This window comes from Gymnoscopelus braueri, assembly GCF_963280865.1.
Source record: "Gymnoscopelus braueri genome assembly, contig: SCAFFOLD_124, whole genome shotgun sequence".
In the NCBI taxonomy this organism is placed as follows: Eukaryota; Metazoa; Chordata; class Actinopteri; order Myctophiformes; family Myctophidae; genus Gymnoscopelus; species Gymnoscopelus braueri.
In genome coordinates this window covers 167624-189359 of record NW_027660916.1, presented here as the reverse complement: position 1 = coordinate 189359, position 21736 = coordinate 167624, and the positions used below count along the sequence as shown (strand labels likewise).

The following is a 21736-nucleotide window of genomic DNA, read 5'->3' as shown; positions in this document are numbered from 1 at the left end:
CAATTAAAGTTAAAGAGGTATAAAACGTACAGTATGTTGGGGGAAAAAAACTACGGTAATATTAGAGGTACTTCTGTGGCCTACTGGGACTGTGCAGAAGACATTTGGTGCTGATTGTTCCAGCGGTTTGCGAGATATGATCAGGACACACCCACAGACAGACACACCCACAGACAGACAGACAGGCAGACAGACAGACACATAGACAGACAAACCCTCTTACAGATGGCTAGACTTCTGCAGAATCACACTGTAAATAGGTTGAGAATCACTGCACTATGTTTCTATGGGGTCCCCCAGCAAAATGAGTTAATATAGCATCAAAATCAGTTCAACCACATTGACCCTATTTGAAAATAGCAGGTTCTTTTTTTTTTTTACTGTGAAAATGTGACTGTGAAGCATTTTAACAACACAAATCTTGTATGGGGGTCCTTGTACACGTGTATTTTCAGATGGGGGGGTCAGCGGAAAAAATATATAAATTTGGGTGTCCTTGACATGGAAAGGTTTCAGAAAGACTAGTATTGAATGTAGTATGGACAGAACTTGAAGTGCAGCAGATCCATGGCGGTTGATGCTCATGAGAGATGGAAGCAACAAAACCCCTGACAAGCCTTTGTCCCTCGCTCCCTGGTTTGGTTCCCGCCAGCCCAGCGGAGCGAGGAGGGGAATGATCCCCAACATTGTTTGGCAGAAAGAGCCAGAGCAGCTCAGAGAGAGAGGTATTTGATTTCACAATGTTTAAGAAGAAAAATATGTGTCGAGGATGTGGCGCGCACGCGCGCGCGAGTGTTCGCATGTTTGTGTGTTTGAGCGGTCCCCGCAGACCCGCGGTTAGCTGGGGCCAAGCCAGGGTGGAGGCAGCATCGCAGCCAACAGAAGAGAGCTCTTCCACGCAGGAGAGACCCCCACGATAGCTCACACACGCTGCCACACAAACGGCTGATCAGAAACAAGTCGTATGTACATTATTAGGAACTGTCCCCTGCAACGTAATCTCCCACAGATGATGTGCACTTGTCTCAAACGTTCCTGCCTACTTTTTTCACACAGTGCTGGGAATCGTCAACTGGGGGAGGTGATTGAGTTCATGTTGTTATGGAGTTTTGGAAGGTCATCAAATATCCTGCTCTCAGATTCATTTTGAATTGTTGGGACCGCTTCCACACAAAATGAAAAGATTTCCGCAACGCTTACTTGTAGATCTATGCAGACTTCGCTTTATTAAGCTTTCGGTCTGCCAGTCCTTCATCAGTGCAAACTGATGAAGGTCTAACATACCTTGGCAACAAAAACAAATCAGGATGAGGTGAATATGTTTAGTTTATTGTTTTGTTTCTGTTTTTCAGCCAATGAAGGCAGGGGTGCAGAAAGCATTGACCGTTTTCACACAGCTTGCATACAGGTCCTCCTAATTTCTCCCTCAAGCCCACCAAATCCCCTTTATACGAGCGCTTTCAAACTGCATGACTCATGACAATGTTGCACTGTTCTTTGAACCAAAGGCTAAGTTTACAGTAAAAGCTTTTTAATCAGCCTGTGCGTGGACACGTGCGTCGGTTTCTTTTTCACTTTTTAACCGCTCTCAACCTGGCGTTCCGATTCTGGCCACGTCATTATATTCCAAAATAGTGAAAATAACCGCTCTACAAGCTCACAACGCACTGTGATGCATCGCAATCTTGTAGATTGGCTATTTTCACTATCTTTCATACAATGAAGTATGTAGGGCTTAAGTGGTTAAGGCACCGCAGTGTCAACTAATGTCATAGCCATGGCTTTTACCACGATGATACCGATGCCTCACACCACATTCAGAACCTTGCCGAATGGCTCGAAACCCTCTGATGTGTCCACACTCCGTCAGGGACAGTCGTATCCTCGGAGAGACCTCGCCGCAGCAGCCCACTCAGGGACACTCAGGCACTCAGCCATTTGTTGGGTTTGGACCACAATCTTCTCTAGGTCTGCGACCCAGAGGCCTGATTGGATGGATCGCGTCTTTGGCTGGGGATGGGGGGGTGCAAGAGTTGCGTTGGGTCAGACATCGGATACCCCCCGACGGGCCCACCGCAGCCCTAAAGACTCTCAGCTCTGAGATCTCCTAGCTGAAACGGAGAGAGAGAGTCTGTTTGTCTTGGGCAAAGGAACATTGAGCTCCTAGCGCGCGCGCACACACACACACACACACACACACACACACACACACACACACACACACACACACACACACACACACACACACACACACACACACACACATCTCTCTCATTAAAATGAAATGGATCCACACAGGCTTGTGTATCTCCATCTGATTCAAACAGAACTGTCCCCGCTGGAGGCCGTCATTTTCTCCTGCTCCGTGGTTCATCTCCTCGGTCTCTCTCGATTGTTCAGTGTCTTTCTTTATTCTCCTGACACCCCCCCCCCCTTCTTTCTCTTGCGACTTCATTTTCCCATTATCAGTTTTTTCCTCTCTCTCTCTCTCTTTATTCCGGCATTTTTCATTGGTCTCTCCTGACATGCAGCAGAGGACAGATTAGCTCCACACCCTTGTTTTATATGGCTATGAGCTCAGTCTGGTTGTGAGAGTGGTCACTGGTCTGTAACAAGGTCCTGTGATCTACATCATTTGGGCCCAGAGAACGACCATTATTAAGTCCCAATCAGACTGACTCAAGACAGGCAACAAGAAACAGTTCACTGCACTTAGGCTGTGTGTCCAGTCCACCAGAGCTTTTGGGAGCGCCTATAAGGGGAGCGCCTATAAGGGGAGCGTCTATAAGGGGAGCGTCTATCAGGACGCTTTGAAAGTGGAACGATTTTTTTGGCTGAGACACTGGTTGTCAGACAAACCAGGCCAACCAACCAATTAACAATTCAGCTGTTTACCAGACGCTCTCATCCAAAGCAACTTTCACTATCACAATCACTTTCATCAACCATTGTCAGCAATCAACAGGTTAAATAGTCACATGAGTGCAAGGAGAACAATGTAGTGCCTGTCTGAAACTACTGTAGGAGACCAGATAAATCATCAAACCTAGCATCTGTCTATCTCATAGAAGTAAACATGTAGACAAACAAGCAAGGCAGAGTACTTGCTCAGGCCCTTGCTCTGAGTCAAGTGAAGACTGAAGCACGAGAGAGGACAGACATGCCCGTTTATGTGGGTACGTGAGACTTTCTTGGTGATCATTGCACCTGTACATGTAGGAAGTGACAGGTCTTTTTTTGGTGTGTGCCCCCATCCCACTGCGATTGGACAGCTGTGTATTTCTACCCACATTTTTACATCTTTCAACACTAAATGATAAAAACGCAAAATGTGTATGGCCACGGCGCAGAATAGAATCATCTGAGGAAGAGCCACTAGGCTCGAAACGTCACACGTCATGGTAATAAACCTTTGATTGTTTGGAGCATATTCCAGTGTGCGGACTCTATTTTTTCACTGTTGTTCACTTCTGCCCAGTACCTGGTATTACATTTGTTTTGGCTGTGCGTGCTCTTCTACCTGTTCGCAGCAGAATAGACCCTCAGCACCTCATCACGCTGCTTCTGTTTGTTGCACAGTGTGAATGTACAGGGCTTGGCCATTGAAAACACTTCAAAACGTATGCTTCTGGCCTCAGTAAAAACACTTTGGTGGACACACTGCCTTAACCACTTAAACCCTATATACTTAGTTGACCGGAGTCGCCCAAGGGTCTGCTGGGTACTAGGCGCCCTCCTTTTCTCCCTCTACACTAAAATATCTTCACAGAAAATAGCCGATTTACATGCTAGTGAGCTTCTAGATGTGCTTTTTGTGCTGAATGTTCGCCTCCAGAATGGGGATGCTAGGGTTCATGTGGTTAAACACTGCCCAAAACCCTGTGTGGGTAACCGTCCAGGGCCTCTCCAGTATTATACACTTCAAAAAACCCTGACGAAGATAAAAAATAATATTTGGAACAGAGAGGTAGAGCTTCTAAAATGAGAGAACAGAATGATAAACTAACTCCCAGAGTGCCTGTAACTCAAACACCTGCGTACTGCCAAGGTAGCGTTGGCTTATTTTCATTCTGCTTGAAGTCAGTGAAATATTGTCCTTTTTTTATGTTAACAAATAATACATTTTGTGTATTTGTGTGTGCGTGTACTTGTGCAAACGTCTGTGTGTGTGTGTGTGTGTGTGTGTGTGTGTATGTATGTGTGTGTGTTGCTGGGAGGATTAAGGAGGGGAATGGATACCTGTGCTTTTGATATTGCCCCTCTGGTCATTCATGTTTATGACTGGTGGGCATGTTTTATCCCTGCTTCTGGTCAGACTGAATTAAATACATGCATTTCCTTTTGGGAAAGGAAAAGTTTGATATTTATGTTTGATAATATCACAATTAAATTTTTGTATAAAAAAGTTATGTTAACCCTTTTTTGTGCAAATGTGCCAAAAAAAATAAAAACACAGATCAGCTATGTTCGCTATTTGTCGTATGATGAAGTATACGAGTGATTAAGAAAATGTGTCCCTACTCCGTTTTATTTGAACAAATGGAACCTTGTGTGCACGCGCGTGTCTTTCAGGCCTTGGGAGACTCGGACCTCCCCAGCGTGCTCAGGCAGCTGCTGACCCTGATGACGTCCAGAGGAGGCGCAGAGGGCTCCTCCAGGTCCGAGGAGGAGCAGGAGGAGGAGCGCTGTGGCCCCGACGAGCTGCTCCTGCTGCTGGTCTACCTGTACTCGCTGGCCGGGGAGGCGCAGGCCGCTCAGGACCCTGACGAGGAGGAGGAGGAGGTGGAGAGACTGGAGACGGAGCTGATTGGAGCACTCACCATGGTCATCAGTAGAGAGACGCAACTCAGCCCCCTGGTGCAGAAACTCACTGGTACGACACACACACATGCACGCACGCACGCACATTCGCCACACACACACACACATTCAACACACACTCACACATTCACCACACGCAATCACATTTAACCCATTAAGACCTGAGGCCGATTCTACAAAGGCCTTCTAAACCAGTAGTTCTCAAACTTTTTCGCATCAAGGACCCCCAAATTGATATATATATTTGGCCACAGACCCCAATCTGAAAAAATGTTTGTGACACTTTCAAGATTTTTCAAAAATTGTTCAAAAATAGCAGATGGGCAAGCTCGCAGCGCGGCACAAAGTAACTTTGCTGTGAGCTTGTAGATCTGCTATTTGCCAGACCCAGGGGGTCGGCCTACAGGAGGCTTTGTCGGTCGGTCGGTCGGTCGGTCGGTCGGTCCCTCTTTTCCTCTGCACACACGTCATGCGAAGTTTGGCCATTCAGATTTCAACCACTAGGGGTCTGGCAGTGCCGAGGAGCACCTTTTCTATTTTTGAATAGCCAACGCTAAAATCACACAGATGCTTTCCCGGTTAAAAGCAGCCATAACCCCAGAAAGCATTTTTCGAGCTGCCAGCACCTGTCTGCCATGCATTTCGCTGGAGCGATCCTCTTCCCTACTAGTAGACATTCTTGGTGTCCAGCATTTTATGGCGGAGTACCCCGAGACCTTCAAGCAGCTTTGCCTTTTTTTTGGAGAGACGCACTTGATCCTCCTCTCTGTCTGTGTTTGACGACCCGGTCATTTACAACCTGCCGTTGAATTGTTATACCACAACCGTGACAACTTCTGACAAGTCCCTGGACATGATATCCAACGCTCTCTGTGGACACGGCCCCTTTCCAATCAAGCAATTTGGAAACAAACCTCCAAATGATTGAAGAATCCACTCGACAGAGGCATATCCAGTGGTGTTTGGAGAAGTGGGTATACTGTAGCCTGGTAAACCCCCCCCTCCGGAAATCAACTCCTGAAATCAAATGCAAATGAGATTTCCGGAAGGGGGATGGTTTACCAGGCTAGGTATACTGTAGTTTTACCCAAACATTTCAAGGTGGCCCATGCTAAATTATAAAGAAATGTCCTGTGAAAGATACATTAAAAAGTCTCAGTAACATTGACAAAAATTACATTTTCCAATGTTGTCACTCATACAGTATTAGCAGCCCAACTTAAAATTATATATATACAGTATATCTTAAAAGGACCGTATGGGTCAGTAGTGTTTTGTAATGTCACTTGACTCCTGCTACAAGTTTCATAATGGGCCCACCCGAATGCATCATTCTGAATGACCAACCAAGAGGAATAGAGTTCAGTCACTGTTCATGTGATTATCATTACTTTACTGGCTGTTTCTAGTGGAACATCATCAACAATATCATCATACTCCTGGTACTGCAAAGTAGTGCAGCAAATGTTAGCAGCATTTTAATACTTAAATTCTCTTTGGCTTTCAATTCCATATAAACCTAAGGTTTATGTGTTTTGTTTGTTTGCTTGTTTGTGCGCCGATGGGCGTTTGTTGATGCTTTGTTTTTAACCTCGTACAGCACTTTGGTGTAGGCTTCGGTTGCTTTAAATGTGCTTTGTAAAATACATTTGATTTGATTTGATGTGATGGTTCTGTATTGCTTACACATGAGCTCGCTGGTATTGTATCCGTGTTAATTCGCCACAAATGTGACATATTTCCAACTAGCACTCGTTGTGCATCAAACAAAATTGAAGGAACAACATCGTAAATTTGCAAATGCACAAGGAAAACACATAGTGTGTGGTTGTGCATAGTTGAGCTGCTTTGGCTCATCGGCTTGTCTGGTCATGTGTTTTGGGCCAAGTTCTCAACTAGAAAAAAAAAACCCAATAACAACAAACCCATAAAATGATTAAAAAACAAAGTTGTAAAGTGGCGTCATCATTCACTGGACACAGAGCCCTCCCCTCTGACACTCCCATGTACAGTACGTGTCCAGACACTGAGGAGAAACACTGAGAGAAATGAGAGACACAGAGAAAGAGACGGAGGGTGCGGTCAGCTCTCAGGACCATGATCATTCCCCATCGCTAGGCAGTCATTCCCAGAGAGAGAGAGAGATGGGGTGAGAGGAAGAGAGACAGGCTGGGTTAGAGAGCTGAGGCACTGATTGTTTATCTTGTGTGTGTGTGTGTGTGTGTGTGTGTGTGTGTGTGTGTGTGTGTGTGTGTGTGTGTGTGTGTGTGTGTGTGTGTGTGTGTGTGTGTGTGTGTGTGTGTGTGTGTGTGTGTGTGTGTGTGCGTGCGTGCGTGCGTGCGTGCGTGCGTGCGTCTCAAGCATGTCCTTGTTAGTGGCAGGAGGATTCTGTCAGAGACCTCACACCCCATCTCTCCATCTGGTCTCCCCAGACACACACACTCCGCCAGGTCACATGGTAACAAATACACAAGGCAGCATTGGACTGTGGGAATGTCAGAACTTGAGAGTGTGTGAGAGAGAAAGAGACGGAGAGAGAGACTTTCACCTGTAGACATTATTAGTTCTCAAAGTGGGGTCCATTTGGCTCCATTCGTACACTCAGAGAGAGTTATGGGGGTCCTTTAAAAAAAAAGAGTACCATTGCACTAGTTCATATCAAAAAGACACGGTGCCACTAGGATCCAGAACCGGATCCAACATTGAGGAACCGGAATCGGTTCCATCACATTTTTGAACCGCTGGAACCAGTTTTATCACACTGTCAGAGCTGGTACAGTATGTGGACCTCACGTCTGATATACAATTACAATACCTGTGGTTCTCAAACTTTAAAATTTCAATGACCATCATAACTCTGAGAGTGTAAAAATGGAACCAAATGGATCCCAAAGGGTCCATTTGGTTCCATTTGTACACTCACAGAGTTGCATACCTGTAAGGGTCCATTTGGAACCCCCAATAGGAATCGTTAAAGGGAACCGTTAAGGAATCGAAATCGTTAAAATCCTAAAGGATCCCAACCCTACTGTGGGTACCACCTTGCATGGTACCAGCAGTGTGTTCTGGTCTATATTCTGTGCCGGTCTCTCCAGTCTGTGCCGGTCTCTCCAGGGCAGGAGCTCAAGGTCAGTGCTTCTGCTGTTGATGAATTGACCCTGACCGCATCCCACTGCACTGTACCTCCCATAGTAATAGCCGGTCTAACCTTGAGCCTACACACCACACACACACACACACACACACACACACACACACACACACACACACACACACACACACACACACACACACACACACACACACACACACACACACACACACACACACACACACACACACACACTTCCCCATAATTAGAGCTGTTTTTAGTTTGGCCCTTCCCTTACCTTAGCATACACCCTGAAATAATACACCGCACAATGTTAGGGTTCTGCAGTTCATATCTCACACACACACACACACCACACACACACACACACACACACACACACACACACACACACACACACACACACATGTACTGTATATATACACACACATACAGTACAGCAGGGGTTTGGCACTCTGTGTTTTTCTGTCTTCCTTGTTTCTGTCTCTCTCTCTCTCTCTCTCTCTCTCTCTCTCTCTCTCTCCCTTTCTTTATCCATCTCTTTCATTTTCCTTCACTAATTCACTCTCTTTCCTCCTCTCTCTTTCCTTCACATGTTCTCTCTCTTTAGCCGGATTTATACATAGTTGAATGCCAGTGTCGTGCGCCGAAAATAGCCGATCTACAAGCTCTCAAGCTTTGTGGGCTTGTAGATCGGCTATTTCGGTGCATGAGTAATGAATTATATCAAGCCTTTGTCTCTCTCTCTCTCTCTCGCTCACCCTCCTCTCTCTTTCCTTCTCTCATTCTCAGTTTTTCTCGCCCTTGGCCTGTGTTTCTTTTGTGAGGCTGTTGATGAAGAATGTAGCTCTCTCTGTCTCTGTCTCCCTCTCTCTACTCTCTCACCATCTCTGTCTCTCTTTCTCTGTCTGTCTCTCTCTGTCTGTCTGTCTGTCTGTCTGTCTGTCTGTCTGTCTGTCTGTCTATCTGTCTGTCTCTCTCTACGTGCCTGTCTCCCTGTCTCTTCCTGTTCTAGTTGGCAGTGTAGCAGAGTGAGGCGCGGGGCCTCTTGGCAGACTGGAGGTCAGAGAGATGTGGCTCATGTTAAAAAGCTGACTCTGTTATAAACACTTCACTGCAAATTAGTCTGCTGTTGGGAGCCAGGTGTGTCTTAAATCCAGAGGAAAAAGAATGCGTGTGTGTGTGTGTGTGTTTGTGTGTGTGTGTATGTGTGCCAGCTTTGTGCACTCCGCCTGCAGGAACGCAGACGTACATTGCGTGCTCATTAAGATTTTTGTGTGTTTGGGTGTATGTGCGTGGTTATGCACACGCCTGTGCGTGCGTGAATGTGTGTGTGTAGTAGTGTGTAGTAGTGTGTAGTTAATGATCTTGGGTTTCTATGAGTGTGTACATATGTATGTGCGTGTGTGCGTGCATGCGTGCGTGTGTGTGTGTGTGTGTGTGTAGTTGGGCGTTTCTATGACTACAGATGAATACCTCGGTGGGGGTAATATGAGGCGGGGGTCCGTCTCCGTCTGAGTCCGTAGCACAACATTGATTGTGACATCGTGCTCAATTAAAGAGCCCAAATAGGAACCAGACGCACAGCGAAAAACCTGCACTGCCTGAGAAACTATGTTTTTACAAATCCTTCTTCTCTGCACGACCCCCCCCTGGCTACAGCTTAGCTCACACACAAACACACACACACACACACACACACACACACACACACACTATACTATACAAACAGACATCAAACTTTTAGGATGGTGATTTTGTAAATGCAATTTTTTTACCATAAAGCTTGAGTTTATCGACTATTTTGGGTGCACAACAGCATTGCACAACTAATTATAAATCAAGCCTGAATCTAATTCTTTTTTTTTAAAACATAAAACGATATTTTGTCTTGTGAGAACCGGAAAAATGGTCCTCACTGTCTATTACTCAAATTCTACTATACTTATGGGAATATTTAGCCCTCACAAGTATAGTAATAAAGTACACACACACACACACACACACACACACACACACACACACACACACACACACACACACACACACAAACTCTCGAGACGGGGACATACACACACATACACAAGCTCTCTCACTCTCACGTAACAACGCACAAATCCACAGCGCATGCACAAAAAACGCTCTGCACAGTGAGAGAAATACAACGGCACACTGTTACACGGGAGGATACATCTGTCCATAAACAAACAGTTGAAGTAAGAGGATAACTCACCCTCTCACCCCGACCCTCCTGTCTACCTCCTCCTGGGACAGAGAGCATCTCCGGATATACATGCAAGATGCTAGCGCTGCTGTGCTTCCCTGTAGCGCTGTGCCTGCACCAGGCACACTGCTGTGCTGGGAGACACAGTCCAGGTGTGACAACTACACAGTGTTATCCCATTAACCCATTCAATCTGGGAACGCATCTGTGTCATTTTAAGATTTCTTTGGCTATTCAAAAACAGCAGATATACAAGCTCATAGCGCGACACTCGGTGCCGCCCTATGAGTTGTATATCTGCTATTTTTTGCTTGTGGGGGTCCCTGGAACATCATATTTTGAGATGGGGGCACACATTTTTCACGATTTAAAAATAAATAGCAGATCTACAAGCTGATAGCGCGGCACTCGTGCCGCACTATGAGCTTGTAGATCTGCTAATAGTGAATAGTCAACGCTTAAATCTAAAATGACACAGATGCTTTCCCAGTTTTAATGGGTTATTGCAATGTACTGTATACAACTACCGTATACCAAAAGTTAGGAAATAAAAAATGTTGTCTTTATTTACTATATCAGTATTTTGTGTGCACTCATTTCACAATACAGATGCACAATTCTTTACCCTAAATATATATATATATATATATATATATATATATATATATATATATATATATATATATATATATATACATATATATTTGAACCACTTTCAACCTGCCGTCTCTAATTTGGGCGTGGGTCATTACAGGCAATGTTTTCTTTTATTTAAATATATTTGATCATTTATTTATTCACAAATTAAAATAGCCGATCGACAAGTTCACAACGGATCGCGTCGCAACTTGTTGTGAGCTTGTAGTTCGGCTATTTTTGCTGAGAGTACAGGTGCGCCTTGAGGTTTGGACTTTACCATTGGTATGCATGCGCGCGAGCACACACACACACACACACACACACACACACACACACACACACACACACACACACACACACACACCTCACACAAGTTTGTGACTAACAGCTATTGTCAGGTAGATGTGTATGAAGTGAGAAGGAAGCAGCTCCCAGCATCAGGCAGGTGGTGTGTTGGTGTGTTGGCTGTTTAATTCTCCAAATGACTACAGGACAGGACAGCCTGGACAACTTGGACTGTAAAATACATGTTATAGTATAGTTCAGTGGTTCTCAAACTTTTTCATGTCAAGGACAACCAAGTGAATATGTATTTGTTGTGCCAGGGACCCCCATACAAGATTTGTGTTGTTAAAATGTTTTTAAACAGATTGATTTTCGGGGGGAAATAGCAGAACTTACAAGCTCGCAATGCATCACATAGTGACACGTTGTGAGCTTGTAGATTGGCTAATTTCAAATAGCTGATGTACTGTATGTATACTAGGGTTATATTGGTTAAACTGATTAACTTGTTTTGCTGGGGACCCCCTGAAATCCCCTCAAAGACCCCTGGGGGACGGGGTCCACAAACCCCATTGTGCTAAATGACTACAGGACAGCTTGAACAACATGTACTGTAAAATCCATGTTATATACTGTAGTCACTGTCCAGGGGTTCCCAAACTTGAGTTGAGGCATTACATTTAGTTTGACTCTTTTCCACAGATAAATATTGTGAAAATAGCCGAACTACAAGTTCACAACGCCTCGCACTGCACGGCGTTGTGAGCTTGTAGTTCGGCTATTTGGTAAATTTGGCCAATTGGAAATTTAAATTGTAACTTTAGAAATGTGCAAATACCCTGTATACACTTATTATACTGCATGTTGGTTTGTTTACTGTCGAGTGAGAAAACAGTGTTGCCAAAATAATTTTAAGGACCCCCCTGGGGATCCCAACCCCCAGTTTGTGAACCACTGCTGTTGTCGAACCAGAGAAGTTAAGCGAGAGTCATTGCGTGCTTGTGTGCGTGGGTGTTTGAGTGTATGTTACGCCTCTCTTTCAACAGAATGCCGGTTGCACCTGCAGCTGTAACTGATAGCCACTCATAAATACTGATATGAATTACACTGGGAATAACCACAGACAAATAAATTGTGTTTATCAGCAAGCTATTTTTCACTTTTTGTCATGCTGTTCAAGCAGACGTTCCCCTCCCAACTATTGTGTCAGGCGTACACAAACGGTACAGCATCTAAATGATGTCTGGTCCATTTTCCCACAGTGACACACTCGGAGAGAAGCTCATTTGCTGACCTTTGATCAATCGCAGGGTGTGATGTGCATTTTAACCCATTAAAACCCAGGAAAGCATCTGTGTAATTTTAGATTTTTTGTGTTGGCTATTAAAAAATAGCAGATATACAAGCTCCAGTGCATCACTTCGTGCCGCGCTGCAAGCTTGTGCATCTGCTATTTTTGATTTTTTTTTTTAAATCTTGAAAGTGTGAGAACTCCTGATTTAGAAGGCATTTTAAAATGTATACGGTGACTAATAGGGCCTGCGTTCTGTTTGCGTGTGTGTGTGTGTGTGTGTGTGTGCTAGCGTTTTGCTGAGTCATACTAGTGTTTTTGGTGTGTTTATGAGTCATATTAATACTCATGTACATGTTGTTGTGTTTTTATCTAGTATTTGTGTTGTGTCTGTGTGTGACGGGGATGTGTTGTGTAGTTGGTGTATGAGACGTCTGGTGGTATGGAGTCCATTAAAGAGCACAAACGACGTGTTTGCCCAAGAAAATGGTTCCACTTATTGCAGACTAGGAAATGAGTTCTTAAACCCAAGCGCAGCGCCGCAGCCAAACACCACATGTGGAGAAACGAGGGGCCTGGATTGGCGGGCGGGCAACGCTAGCAAGAGACGGCGGGGTACGCCATTGGACGAGGAACCCGCCGCGCTTTACCAGCCGTGGAATGTGATTGGCCGAAGCGGCAGCCGTCTGCGGCAGACGTGGGCAGTGTGTGATGTGTGGAGGTTGTAAATAGCTGTAGCATTTAATGTTAATCTGCATTTCAGTTGTGGAAAGGGCTTTAATGATGGTGGTGAGAGAGAGAGAGAGAGAGAGAGAGAGAGAGAGAGAGAGAGAGAGAGAGAGAGAGAGAGAGAGAGAGAGAGAGAGAGAGAGAGAGAGAGAGAGAGAGAGAGAGAGAGAGAGAGAGAGAGAGAGAGAGAGAGAGAGATGAGAGAGAGAGAGAGAGAGAGAGAGAGAGAGAGAGAGAGAGAGAGAGAGAGAGAGAGAGAGAGATGGAGTGTTCCACAGGCTGCACAAGGACTGCAAGGGGGTTTAATTCAATGATCAACCATCGTTTAAATACTGTATGTGCCTGCTTGCGGGTTTGAACATATTAAAAGCTTCCTATAGCGTAATGCAACGATTCCCAACCTGTCAGCTGCAGGCCCGCTGTTGGCCCATGAGGGTATTGCAAGTGGGGCCCCAAATAATTAGCACAAATCTAAGATTTGAATGATAATATAACACTTAAAAAAGTCAAAAAATATGACTTGGTATTGAATCTTTAAAACCTTGAAAATTAGTTTTCCAATAAACAGGAACTTTAAGTATACTATGTTAGTTCCACTGATTTATTGACCATTAAAACAAACTGAAAATGCACACAGCCCACCCACCTGACTTAACACGACCACTTAACAAAAGTTTAAACGCTGGTTTAAATATGTGCCTGCATGTGGGAACATATTATGGTCTGGGATTTTGGATACCGTAATATTGTGTTATGGCATCAGTGTTGTCTTTTGCTGGTTTTAAAGGCTGCATTACAGTAAAGTGATGTAAGTTTCTGAACTTAACTGACCGTTCTTTGCCTCTAGACAGTTATTATATACTGTATGTGATATAATATACTGTATGTGATACTGATGATTATTTGTATTTGTCTCTTAAATGTCATTGTGTAAATGTTTTGTGAAAGCACCAATAGTCAGCCCCGCATTATCGACACAGACTCGATAGAGGTCAAAAGAACGTGTCCATATTTTCCAGCTCCCGAGCCAATAGAAGCTGGTGGCTGTTTTTTGATTGATTGAATACTTCATTAGTCAGAAACGTAAACAGCACGAGGTACAGTCACATTTAGGCTAAAAGGATAACACCATAACGTCCTGGGGACTTGTTTCCATTGTGGTCCTGTACAAAGGTATATTCGCTTCTCACCAACTCAAATTGTAAGCTGACTCCAATACAGCAATACAGCATGCAGACAAACAGGCCCCATAAACACTCCCTCCAGTCGTCCACACACACTTCTTTATGGCCTTTCATGTTTCCTGACAGACCTGCTGCAATTCGGTTTTCTTTGGCTCAGCGTCAAACCCCCTGTACCCCTCTTTCTCTCTCTCTCTCTCGCTCTCTCTTTCTTTCTCTGTCTCTCTCACTCGCTCTCCTTCTCTCCTTTCTTCTCTCTTTCTCTCTGTTCATGACAGCAGCTTGGAGCTTATAGACAGACAGCAGGCCAAACCAAACGCCTCCCTGTTGCTGCCTTCTCCTCTTGGGAGGTAGCTTGCTCACAATGCAAGGATCTGGATCGGCCCTCTTGTGTCAGCGTGCGTGGGCGTGTGCAAATTATAACAGAAGCATATTTATGTTAGCATTTTATTTATTTTGTTTTTGAACCGGGGGGGGGGGGGGGGGGCATCTGACCCATCCAGTATGAGTTATAGATGGCATGTGCAAACACATCTCATGTACTAGATCACCAAGTGATGAGGAACCAACAGGAATGCCTGATTTATACTTCGGTTGCATGTTGTGTTGCACACACTGATAACAGCAGATTTCCAAGTTGCAGACACATTGTGAGCTTATTAGATCTGCTATGTACTTTGGCTATTTGGAAATAGCCGATGTACAAGCTCACAACGCGTCGGATGCGACGTAACAGAGTATTTCTACATGATGGTATTGATACTTTTACTTATGTAAAATAATTGAGTACTTTTTCCAGCAGATTTACAAGTCGCATAGCGACGCATTGGGAGCTTATTAGATCTGCTATTTTCCATTCACGACTGCAGGCATAAGGAGAGCCAGAGTCACTGGTGTTAAGAGCAATTTCCTTTGACCTTAGAAAGATCACATAACAGAGAAGTACCAGTATATAAGTGTGTCTGAGCTAAATGGAATTTTATGTGGTCCGGTCAGAAGTCGGAGACGGCAAAGCATAAAGCCGTCTCATGTCATGTTCTCGTCCTAGAACTGTCGTCCTCCCTCTATCGTTCACTTCAGTCTCTCTCACACCCATACAGAGGTTTGTTTTCCATCCTGCCCGTAACCGCGTGTGTGTGTGTGTGTGTGTGTGAGAGGGGGGGAAAGGGGAGAGAGAGTCCCAGACCTCCCCTACGTGTGTGTTTGGCTTGGCCAGGCAGCACCAGACCAGCCATGGGACATGGAAGGGGCTCACACACATGCCCTGGCCACCAGCCCTTCACCCAGCCGCCCACTCCAATAACGTCTCTGTTTTCTCGCTCCATTCCATTCCGTTTCCTTTTTCCATTTCCACGGCCCTCTCTCGCTTTATCTTCCTCTCTCTGTCACTCTCTCTTCCCCTCTTCCCCTCTCTCTCTCTCTCTCTCTCTCTCTCTCTCTCTCTCTCTCTCTCTCTCTCTCTCTCTCTCTCTCAGGCCCCGAAGCAGAGCGCTGCTTGCTGACGGAAGTGGAGCATAAGTTTGGGGTTAATGATCGCGCCTGATTTACAAATATCTTCCGCATTATGAAATTACTCTCAATTATTTTTAATTGGCGCGTCTCTCTTGACTTCCACCCCCTACCAAGGACACACACACACACACACACACACACACACACCACACACACACACACACACACACACACACACACACACACACACACACACACACACACACACATACTGTACAAACACACAGACAGCTATGCACACACATTATGCACTCTCCTTGCGTTCATCAGATAAGAGAAAGACGATGGAAATTCAGACTTTAATTAGCACAAACTCATCAGGCTCCACACTGCAGGGCCAAACACCAATAATTAAGAGGCCACACACAGGCCCCCAACCTGTCTCACCCCCACCCGAAACTGTCTCACCCCTACACTGTACACCAACCCAGTCTAACCATAACGTAAAGCCTGATTTATCCCATTAAGACCTGAGGCCGATTCTACAAATCATCAGTAGTTCTCACACTTTCAGGATCCCCCCCCCCTGCTCATCCCTACCCTCATCTTACCCTCAAAATAAATAAGCAATATATCTTAATTCATCTGCTTGGTGATTTGCAGTGATTTCTAGGTTATAACTAAATGGGCTCTATAGGTGGTTGCAAAGATATTTCTTAGTGGTTGCTAGTTGTTTGGATGTGGATGTGAGGTGGGTGCTTTGCATTGGGCGAGGTAGCGTAGCGAACATGTGTTGGTAAGTGGACGTTTCTCGATTTCAATTGCCAGGGTGTTACTGGATAGCTGCCAGGTGTTCAACAGAGGTCTTTAGGTGGTACCAGAGGCAGACCATAATAATCAGAACACAACATATCGTCGCTGCCGGTTAAAAAACGTTCCTTTTTATGATTATTTAAAAATAAATAAATAAAAAAAACAAGCCTGACATAAAAAATCCTATCAGATCATTTTCCAATATTACATTTTTTCTACACATTCTTGCACATTGCTACCCTTTTAAAATGCAAGGTGGGTTATAACAAACACGCTGCACACACACACACACGCACGCACGCACGCACACACACGCACGCACACTCACACACACAGGGCTTCGATCCTGACAAACAAGTCGGTGTGTCTACTCGGGGTGAGGAGCTATCATGAGCGGTTAATTTTAGTGATTCATTTTGATTGCTAAAATTATGCCGGTTAATTTTAGCGACTGTGTCAAGTCAGTTGGCCTTTAATTGCCACTAAAGAGCTAAACACAGGTCACTCTCCTCTTACAACCACCAGCATCCAGGTCCTTAACCACTTAAATCTCTAGTACACGTGGCTTTTTCCTTTCTACACAAATTTCTTTGCCAAAAATCAGATCAGTGGTTCTCAACCTGTGGGTCCGGACCCCGTGATTTTTTCTTTTGGCCAACCCAAATAAATGAATTGATGCATTACTGCATCAAAAGTAATCAACGAGCTATACTATAAAAACTGGTCAAACATTGGCCAAATGTCAAACATTTTAGAAAGAGACAAACATTTTGAAAATGTTTTTTATTTTCACAATATTTATCTGTGAAACCGAGTCAAACTAAATGTAATGCCTCAACAATTCAACTCCAAGTGCTTGTCAGGGTCGGGGGGTCAATTCAAATATGATTATTTTGGGCGGTCATGGCCTGAAAAGTTGAGAACCACTGATTTAGATCATATTTTTGCATTCCCCCCAGATTAGGGATGCTGGGGTTCAAGTGGTTAGGTGGTAGGTGTTGCAATCCATCTTCCAAGGGTCTAGCTCTAGCACAGGGATAGACTCCCGTGTTCTGGCTGATACCGACAATAAGCCTCTCCGTCCTACTTACTTACAGTATTTACTTACTTTACTTACAAATGGTTAACCACTTGAACCCCAGCGTCCATATTCTGGTGAGAACATTAGCCAAAATAGTTGCGACGCATTGTGAGCTCGTAGATCGGCTATTTTTGGCGAAGAGATTTGTGGTCAAAGTACAGTTGTAACTCACGTCCAGTTCTCTAAGACTACAGGGGTTTAACCCATTAAGGCCTGAGGTTCCGATTCTACAAATGTCCTCTAAATCCTATAAAAGTTTCCTGAAATACGTATGTTGTTATATCAGTGGTTCTCAAACTTTTCATGTCAAGGACCTCCAAAATTATATGTATTTGGGGCCGCAGACCCCTCCATCTCAACATATTTTGTTCCAGGGACCCGCAGGAGCAAAGATTTTAGTTAAAAATGTTTGCTTTCAAAATATATGTATTCAAATATTTGCACAAATTGTCATGATTAGTATGTATAAAAGTATAAAATAATGGTTTAAGTGGTTACACAGATGTGTTCCCGGTTTTGAATGGGTTAAAATACGATCCCCAGATGCAACAAGCCATTCATTCCCTGATGCTGAAAAACTGCTGTTTTGATTAGTGCAGAATCCTGAATTATTGGGAATTTTAACCCTGATAATTTTTTTTAAACAAAAATGTAATCATCCACCTGCATGAATGTGGCATCATCAAATGAATAGTTTGAATGTGTAATATTAGCGGATACATTTTCACATTGTTTATTTGTCACACTCACTGTGTATAAAGGACCTTTAGGAAAATGAAAATGCTGTCCCTCAATCAGAAGTCAAGTGTTTCTGTTTAATTCACTAATTCACGTTATGTTGTGTTGCTAATTTGTCCCGAATTACATTTTCATACGCATTAACCCATTAAAACCGGGAAAGCATCTGTGTCATTTTAGATTTTTTGCGTTGGCTATTCAAAAATAGCAGACATACTGTACAAGCTCACAGCGCTGTGAGCTTGTACATCTGCCATTTTTTTTTTGCGAAAAATCTTGAATTAGGAAATAGTTTGAGAACTTCTGATTTAGAAGGCATTTGTAGAATCGGCCTCAGGTCTTAATGGGTTCAACGAGGGCTGACCTCTGCACCAGATACATTAGTGTGGTGACTCAGCAGAATGGTCAGTGATACTGTAAGTCCAGCGCTGTGTGTGTGTGTATGTGGTGTGCACACGTGCGCTTCACCGTGTGCAGTTTACACCTCTGTTTACTTTATGGAGAGTGTTAGCGCTCAGCGATGAACCACCCCTCCCTCGCCACTTATTTATGACAGGAAATGCAACATCATAAAAGGCTCGTAAGCGCTTATAACTCCAGTGGGAATTGAGCCAGGGATAGAATGGAGGAAAAAAAGACACTTGTCATACTCCCTTACACACACATGCACTAATAAAAAGAATACCAGTGAGAGATACATAGCATGCATGGTCATAGAGGCAGGCAGGCTCCAGAGGGACTCGTACTGGGACAGTGGCCCCTGGCCCCTGCACACGCATCATCGCAGGCCGGGTTCAGCCCGTCACCCCCCAACTGAGGGTCAATGCAGGGGTCTGACGGGGCCCCCTCTCTCCTCTCCCTCTCCTCCTCTCCTCTCCTCTCCTCCCCGCTCCACTCCTCCCCTCTCCCCTCCCCTCCTCTCCCTCCCTCCCTCCTCTCCTCCTCTCCCCTCCCCTCCTCCTCTCCCCTCCTCCCCTCCTCCCCTCCTCCTCTCCTCCCCTCCCCTCCTCCCCTCCTCCCCTCTCCTGTCCTCCTCTTGTCCTCTCCTCCCTGCTCCTCCCCTCTCCTCTCCTGCTGGCTCATGTAGGACATGTCATGCGTCAGCCTCCATCTGCACTGCATTCATTCAGTCTGCTGAACAGACGGCTCTTTGCAGCGTTTCTACCGTTCTACCCACAGAGACACCAGCAGTGATTTAGAGAGAGACCCGGTGCCAACATAAACAAGAGGCTTTGTTTTTGGACAAAATTGTGTGTGACGTTTAAGTTAGTCATTTTTTAAAAGATAAGCAGATTGCACACATACATGTGGTGTGTGTGTGTGTGTGTGTGTGTGTGTGCGTCTCTGTCTGTACGTTTTCTACAGATAATCAACAGTTGTGCGAATATGTGTCATAGATAATTTGTCTATGTCTGTGAAAATGCTTGATTTGTGTGTGTGTGTGTATGTATGTATGTGAGAGAGAGCAGCATGTCGTGAAAGTGTTCAAGCGGGTGAGAAAGTGTTTAAGTATGTGTTAGGGAAAGGATTTGAAAGTGTGTGTGTGTGTATGTGTGCGTGTGTGTGCGTGTGTGTGTGTGTGTGTGCGTGTGTGTGTGCATGTGTGTGTGTGTGTGTGCGTGCGTGTGCGCGCGTCTTACCCAGGCCCACACTTAGGTTTTTACGGTATATCTGTGTTTTATCTGTGAGTGCGGAAGAGCTTGTTTAGTTTCAGGATTCCAGACAGCCGTGAGAGATCTGAGCTGTCATAATGGAGCTTCTTTTTCTTCCCCAAAACATCCTCCCCTCCCCCTCCTCCCCTCCCCTCCCCCTCCTCCCCTCCTCCCATGGATCATTTCACTGTCTGTGGATCCAGGGGTTAGTACAGTACAGCCTCAATGTCCTACTGATACTGATGTAAGAGCAGCCGTCCTTATTGTCCATTTCAGAAAACAAACATTTCTTTCTGTGATTTGATGGTCCGGACAGGAACACCACTTCAGTCCTAAATTAACCCATTAAGACCTGAGGCTGATTCTACAAATGCCTTCTAAATCAATAGTTCTCACTCTTTCAAGATTTTTCAAAAATGTTCAAAAATTGCAGTATGTACAAGCTCGCTCGTGAGCTTGTACATCTAAAATTCTAAAATGACACGGATGCTTTCCCGGTTTTAATGGGTTAATAGATGTACAAGCCCATGCTCACAATGTGTCGCGTCACTTTTTGACAGTTGTTGACAATTTCCAGCCTGTATTGACACATGCCCAACATCGGGGTCTCCAGGTTGAAACTGGTTGAATGCGGTCCTCACTGTGCACTGTGTGTCTCCACTTCATTGTCTATTACGAAAAAACACTTGTGAGTTATGGTCTGTCCGCTGAGAGCAAAAGAACAAGACTCAACATGTGTTTTCATTATTAAAACAACAGACAACAGCGCTATAATCTGGTGGTTCCAGTGTTAGTGGCCTGCTGGGAAGAAGACCAGATCTACTGGCAGCCAGCAGGGGGTCTATTGGGGCGGGGGGGTTGCAAATATATGTTTCGCAACCAGTAGGACATGGCGAAAAAAATAAAAGAGTTCCTGAGCTGTTCCGACGAGGCCAGAGGACAGAAGAGATGCTTTATTGAAGGGGAATATTATGTTATCCGATACGTCCTGACTTAGTGTTCCAAACTAATTTGGTGTCCCACTGTGTGAAACCAGAGTGAGAGTATAGGTGTTGTTTCGGGAGGTCGTTCCAGTAGTTCAGTTCCACCGTGCTGCTGCTCTCAGACTCTCTGGACGGGACCAGCCGCGTTCTCCTGGGCGCGGCCGCGTTCCTCCCCGGCCCAAAGTCCGCCGCCAGATGGAAGCCCTCCCGCCGCTCGGCGCTGCCCGGGTCATTTCCTGTCAGGAGTCTGGTGTTAATCAAGGCCCCGGCCAGGCAGGAACGCCCCCCACACACACACACACACACACACCCTCCCTCCATACATACACCCCCCCTACCTCCATCACCTCCTCCCCTCTCCTCTCAACCTCCAACCAGGCTAGTCCCCCCCACCCCCACCTAAATTTCCACTCTTTTGTCTTCTGCAACCCCTTAACGTGTCCCTCCTTTCTTTAAACCAGTGGGTCTCACCTGGTTTCAAACACCAGGAGGCAGATTGTGCGACGACAACAATGTCAGTGTAGGGAATTCGAGAGGTTTTTCATCTGCAAAAATCGTTTTTTACATCAAGAGTTCCCTCCGGAAGGTTTGATTAATGACCAGATACAAACCTCTAGTGAAATCATTTCAGTAGAAAATGTGCGTGGACGCATTATTTGGCCCCACTTCCCCGCCGGGCCTCTTGTATATTTGCGTTGTATAAAGACCACAGTCTGCTTTCTGCACGAAAATAGC

At 45.0% G+C, this 21736-nt stretch overlaps 1 protein-coding gene across 1 annotated transcript in view; it reads left to right on the top strand.

Annotated features, from left to right (window-relative positions):
- Positions 1–1832: 1832 nt before the first annotated feature.
- The window catches only part of LOC308081059 (sec1 family domain-containing protein 2-like), a gene marked incomplete at its 5' end in the record, with an annotated part of 99129 nt that continues 79225 nt past the window's right edge, over positions 1833–21736 (top strand). The window contains 2 exons of the mRNA XM_080457461.1: positions 1833–2042; positions 4573–4873. Of these exons, the coding sequence (XP_080313587.1) occupies positions 1833–2042; positions 4573–4873 (511 nt within the window). The remainder of the gene's footprint in view (positions 2043–4572; positions 4874–21736) is intronic.